Source organism: Chaetura pelagica, unplaced genomic scaffold (genome assembly GCF_000747805.2).
Source record: "Chaetura pelagica isolate M959 unplaced genomic scaffold, ChaPel_1.0 scaffold185, whole genome shotgun sequence".
Taxonomy (NCBI): domain Eukaryota; kingdom Metazoa; phylum Chordata; class Aves; order Apodiformes; family Apodidae; genus Chaetura; species Chaetura pelagica.
This window is the reverse complement of record NW_009953207.1, coordinates 431755-438005: the sequence shown is the minus strand read 5'-3', so window position 1 is coordinate 438005 and position 6251 is coordinate 431755. Positions and strand designations below refer to the sequence as shown.

At 48.1% G+C, this 6251-nt stretch overlaps 1 protein-coding gene across 1 annotated transcript in view; it reads left to right on the top strand.

Moving 5' to 3' along the window:
* The first annotated feature begins 4883 nt into the window (after positions 1 to 4883).
* The window catches only part of INPP5A (inositol polyphosphate-5-phosphatase, 40kDa), a 198818-nt gene continuing 197450 nt past the window's right edge, over positions 4884 to 6251 (top strand). Inside the window, exon 1 of the mRNA XM_009997546.1 lies at positions 4884 to 4943. Within this exon, the coding sequence (XP_009995848.1) occupies positions 4884 to 4943 (60 nt within the window). The remainder of the gene's footprint in view (positions 4944 to 6251) is intronic.

Sequence of the window (6251 nt, the reverse complement as noted above, 5' to 3'; positions counted from 1 at the left end):
CGCGAAGAGGTGGAAGACTGTACAAAAACATCTTTTCTTCAGCAGAAAGATTGAAAACAGAAGTTGCAAACACAATCTGGGGAGAGGGCAGATGTTTAGCTTCTACAGTAACGCTGAGTTTGGCTGAAGTTTAAAAAGGACAACATTGTCTGCTAATCTTTATTTGGTGAGTGACAAACACTGTAAGAACAAACTTTAAAAATGGCAGGTTAGGTTACACCTCTATTGTTATAGGAATTCAGCTAAGTTTCCTTTGGAAATGCATGTGCTATAACACTAGCACATCAGTCGGAGATTAAGAACTCACCAGATATTGATGCCAGCACTAATGGTGCTGTAAGAACACTTGTGGAATGCCCGACAGGAGAAACAGCAGCTTAATGGCAGAGCTCAGCTCTAATGAGCAGCATTATTAACTGGCAGCCCCAGAAGGCCCAAGATGAGGCTCCAGGAAATACAGCAGTGGATGTGACCCTGCTGGAGGCTCACAGCTCAGACCAGATCACACCAGGCTTCCCATGCAGCCAGTAATCCCAGGGGTGCTAATCCAGTGAACACTCTGCTGGAAACATCTTGACAGAAGCAGCAGCCAGTCACTCATTCTCCCTGTCCCCTCTTCCCCAGAAGCACCTTGCAAAGGCCACTGAGCACCCCAGGGCTGTGGAGCATCCCAGCCCTGTGCCAGCTGTGCTGCCCCTGGGGAGAGTGAGGCAGGCAGGGATGTGGGGGGAGAAGGGAAGGGGGGGAGCAGAAGGGATGTGGAGGGGCTAGCAGGAAACCACAGCTCTGCTCACCATGCCCAGCTTCCCTGGCTTCTCCAAACCAGAGATTCTTGAAATAGAAAACATAATGAACAAAAATGCATTTTTCAACAATGGAAACATTTTCTGTTTGCAGTGCCACTGAACACGGGAGGTTCCTAGCTGATTTTTTTCTCTGCTGATTGGTGTGACAAGGAAAGAAAGGCTCTGTAAAATCTCCTTATCCCGAGACACAACTTGGCATTGCATAGATTTCCTACTGCCATCTTACACGTGGCATCTGAACTGGCCATGGCCACCACGGGCTTGCCCAGCTCACCTCACATGTGGGAAGGGCTGGCACAGCTGTGGTGTCACTGCTGGTTTATTTTAACTGCACCAGGCTTGAAACAGCTGCACAGGGCAGAGCCTGGCGTGTGGTGCAGGGTCTTGAAGAGGTTGAAACTGTTAACCCAGTGTGATAGGCAGAAAGCAAATATTAAGAAATAAAATATGCTCAAGAAGAACTTCCTTTTTTTTTTTTTTTTAATTAAGTTTTTTTCTGGTTTGATTTGTTGGGGTTTTTTTTCAGTGAGTATACTTTGATTACCAATAACCTTTTTTCTTACAGAACTTTGGAATCCATATTTGAATCCCATATAAACCAAATGATGCTAACTTTCTTAGCCAAAAGATTGATTGCTATTTTCTAAATATTCTCAGATCATTTTGTGAATGTGAAAGATGCCAGACAAAACCCAGACGGTGCTAAAGGGATTAATGGGAAACAAAAAGTTGAAGTCTCTGGTTTATGTTACTGTTTTCCTGAGGTACACGTTCTGGTTCTCACAAACATCAGAGCACTCAGTGGTGTTTTATAGAGGGCATTGGAATGCTGAAATAATGCAGAGGAAGCAGTGGAGGTGACTGTTGGTAAAGGAGCGGATTTATGAGCCACTAACTTTTATTTCCATGCAGAATCCTGTTCTTGGAGATCCTTATAGCTGTGGACTTTGTAACTGCACTGTGACAAATGCTGATACAGCTGCTCGGGGTAGCAGTGAAGGTGCAAACTTCATTAATTGCCCTTTCCTCAGCTCTTGAGCCACCATCTGCATCTGAACAGGAATTTCCCTGCTGGCCTTCCTGCTTCCAACACCTCCAGCTGCAGAGGAGCACAACAGTGCACCTGGAAATTGTCTCGAACAGCAAACTCAGTAGCTACATTTCACGTGTTCATTTTTGGTGCACTGCATTCAGTGCTTGTTGGGGCTGATTCCACTCTGGGAATTACAAAGAATCTTCTCACTTGTCACAGGTCAAAGACCTCTGATCAAGTGGCAGCATAAGAGAATTTCAGATAAAAGAACCTGATCAGCCCAAATGTCCCTGACCTCCAGCCCCCAGCAACAGGAGTGAAGACAGTGAGAAAATGGCACTCTGAGCTGGAAAGCTCATTACCTGACCAGTAAATGAGGTATCATGATGACCAGTGCTCACCTGGACTGATTTCAGACACTTCAGGTTTTATGCTCCTTAGGCAGCTGTTCTGGGCAGGTATAACAGCAGCTATAGACTATGAATTTTAATGTGTGTGCACAAAATATCCCTTAAAGGACAGCAATGCACTTCTGTTGAGAAATATAACCAGTTCAGAAGTAGTTCAGAAGGATTTCAAATAACTTAAAAACAAATGAAGCATATGTAGGTAGCTCAGTGCTCTGCAGTCTGCAGGGCTTGGTCTGATTTGATTTTACATGAACGTGTGGTCTGAATTGTGTGGATTAGATCCCCAGGTATCAGATTTGGGGTTTTCCACCAATGTTTCCTCCAGGAACACGGTGTGTTCAGGGAGCAGCTGCTCGTGTGACCCTTCTTCACTTCCGAAGCGTGAATGAAGAGAAGACATGGAAGCCCTGAGCTGGTTCCTTCAAGCTGTGCTTTGCAGGCTAAAAATCACAGAATGGCCCATGTCATCAAACACTGGGATAGTATCACCAAGCCCACTATGATCCATCTCTGAGAGAACAGAGTCCATTCCTCAGGACTGTAAAAGAGCTTTCAGGCAGCAAAATGTGATACTGCACTTAATGGTTTTCATCTGATACAGTTTTAGGTTTTTGTTGTTTTTCCTGCCAGTATAAAAAGCTCTTCATAAAGATCTTTCTAATAAAAGCATCAACCAATTAGTAAAGCCGTAAAAACAGTGATGAAAGTCAGTCAAATATGATTACAGAGGAGCTGCACAACTAGGCTGTGAGTGCTTTCTCCATTATCCCTTCACAATGGACAGGGAGCCCTTCCTGCAGGGATGGGAGTTGGAGCTCCATGCCCTGCTCCCCGCACAGCTGCAGCCCAACAGAGCTTGGGTGTCCACAGCCCCCTGTTCCTGAGGAAATGAGCAGGGAACAAGGTGTCCCCCCTTGCAGAGACAGTGGAACTTCAGTCCAAGATGCAACAGCCCAAACCTACAGGACAAATTCTCCACAGCACCTGAGCAGGTGGTGACAGTGTTTTCCAGGCTGTGCCATGGGAACTGTGGGGGACAGTGCTGTTGTGCACTTGCCTGACGCTCAGGCAGATTTGGAAAATGCTGCCTGAAGAACATGCTTTCCCTTGGCAAAGCCACCTAGTGAAAACTAACCTGATTCTTGAGCCCTCTTGTTCAAACTTAATATTCAAGGCAGGCTCCAAGGCTGAAAATATTCAGACCACACTGTCTGGGTTCTACATACTGGAAACTCAGGAGCTGTAACAGAAAATGTAAGGAATCTTAGCTAGCAGTAGTGCTCTCCCTACAGTAACAACACCCATCAGCCCAAATCAGCCTTCCATCTCTGTGCAGAGGAGGAAGAGAAATGATCTGATCTACTCTAGCCCAGGGGTCAGAGCTGGGAGCCCTGGAGCTGGGGCCCATGTGGACACAGCTGGAGGCACTTGCAGCAGCTATGGGACACCAAGAGGCACTTTCAAACTTATCCCTGTTTCCCCACCATTATACTGGAACATCCCCTCTTGCAAGTTACCCACACAGTACTGGGAGCAGAATCAACACAGCCTTCAGTGTGGATTTACCTGTTACCCTCTCATCATTGTTAGCAAACTTTTATGTCTGGATCTAGATTTGCCCTTTTTTCCCCCACATAGCACAGGTATAGATCTCGTTCATCTGGATTTACCAAGGATCAGCCCTGCTCAATACGCCTTTGCAAAATGAGCAGGTCCCCTCTACACCTGCCCTGCTCTGCCAAGGCAAAGTGCCTCTTCCTTCAGTGCGTGTCGGGCTCCTGCTGCTGAGCGTGGAAGTGCCGCTTCAAGCGTTCCTTGCTGTTTTTAATCGGAAACATTTCGTACTGACGGGAAGTTGCCCTTTGATGGGACGAAGGAATTCTGACCGTGGGGAAGATGGCGAGAAGCCTGGCTGCAGTCAGGATCTGTTGCCTGGAGCAGCATAGTCTGGGCTGTGCATCTGCAGAGCTGCTGCTGGGCTGGCTCCCGTGGTGTCCTCGGGGACCTGGGCCTTCTGCTTGGCCAGCAGCTCCACACACACACACAGGTCTAAGATACCATTACATCTCAATTAACACTCAGCAATTCCTGCTTTGGGAAGTTGCTTTTATTATAATTGCTTCTTAGGAGAGTCAGCCCTGAGGAGTTCTTTTGAAAACACTTTATAAATGATGCTGTTTGCTCAGGTGGTATCCACTCCTCTCCTTGAAGGAGACCTGGGTTTCACAGACCCCAGCTCAGCCATCGGTCAGTCATCCTTTCACTTTCATGCAGTTACAACATCTCCATGCTGTAGTGCTTTCCTGCCAAAGGCATTGGCAAAGTACCTCTGCATCATAGCCCAGAGACTGCTGCCTGGGTTCTGTACAAGTAACTTCTTGTGGTCTGCAGCCGCTTCCTAGTCTCGTTTCCTGCTCCTGAGCACTGCCAAACTTTTCACCTGGATGCCATATGGCTCAGGATCCCTTTCCAGCTGGGTGTAATTTGACACAGCTTCCTCCATCATTCCCTGACTTTGATGTAATCACTGTGGGCTGAAATTTTTAAGTCTTGTGTGCCAAAAACACAGCACAAAATGTTTTTTCCATCTCTCTCTCTCTCTTTTTTTATTTTCTCATATGTGAACCTGTCAAGATGTATCAGGATAGTACGTTTCATCAGCTCATCTTTGATACCTCTGGTGTCTGCATCCAGGTAAGATCACAGAGACTACAGTGTAACTTTATGGAATAGTTGTTTGGGGAATTGCACAAAACCTTGGAAGAAATTGACCGGAGTAGCACAGAGTATGTCTGGGCAGGACCCTGTTCTGCACTGCACGTACCTCTGTGCCACAGCTCACTGGAGGCCAGCGAGCATCTCACGTGTGAGGCAGACTCCCACAGTTCAAACTTGTTTTTTATTTAGTTGTATATTTGATTTGTACCTTCTAACAAAGAAGGCTGGAGCTGCAGATCTAGCAGGGCTTCTGCCATTCCACGCACCTCCCTGCCTGGTAAAGTTCACCACAAAGAAGGGACTTGGAGAGCTCGTCGGGCTCAGTGTCACTGGACATGGGCACCTCCTCTTGCAGGCTGGTTTCCCCCTGTCTACCTGTGCATGGAATACCCTATTCCCTCTGGGGAATAGCACCATAGGACAGTGCAGCCAGTACTCCCCTGGGCCAGTAGGGCTTGACAGGATTTATTTTTGCTATAGAATGCTGAGAATAATTTTGCCTGTCTAATCAAGTAGTGGCTTTTCAGACATGGGTACCTGGTGCAGGAGCAGCAGGGTGATCCCAGCTCCTGAGGCTCCTGTGCAGCTTGTTTTACACTGGATTTGTGGCTTGAATCTCTTCTAGAGCCTCCATTCAATAGTTCTTCTAGGGGAGAGAAGTGGCTCATGTGCAGTTACAAGTTTCAGGTGTTGTTCCTTGGCATTGTCTGGCAAATGTCTATTACCACACCAGTATGGAGACTCCCATAACTGATGCTTTATTTAACTCTTTTTCAATTTCTTTTTCCTTAAAGCTGAGACAATCCTGTGGCCCAGCACCGTCCCTAGGTCAGCCGAGTGTCAGCCCCTGTTTGCCTGCCCCCTCCCTGGCTCGGAGGCTGCTTGCCAGTTGCACAGGGAGCCCGTTCGGTGCGAGCAGGAGCAGCTGAGCTCGTTTGCCTGGTGAGCTGTGGGTGGGGGACAGACCTGCTCACTGACCGCAAGCGGGCTTTGTCGGCTGCAATGCAAAGGACATAATTATTGCACTAAGCACACCTGAGGGCCCATCTGGGAGGTCGGTTTTCTTTGCCTGGGTGCTCAGAGCTGCGGGCGGTTCCCTGTTGCCCGCCGGACTCCTCTTCCCGGGCAGGGCAGCAGTGAGTCCTGCTCTTTGCCGGGCAGAACTTTGGTGTTGGGTGTGATGTTTCCCTACCCCGTGTCAGCGGGTGTTTCGGTCCTGGGTGACTTCCCTCCCCACCTGTGCTGCAGTGCGTGTCCCCCCTCGGGCACCCCGGCCCCCCGAGC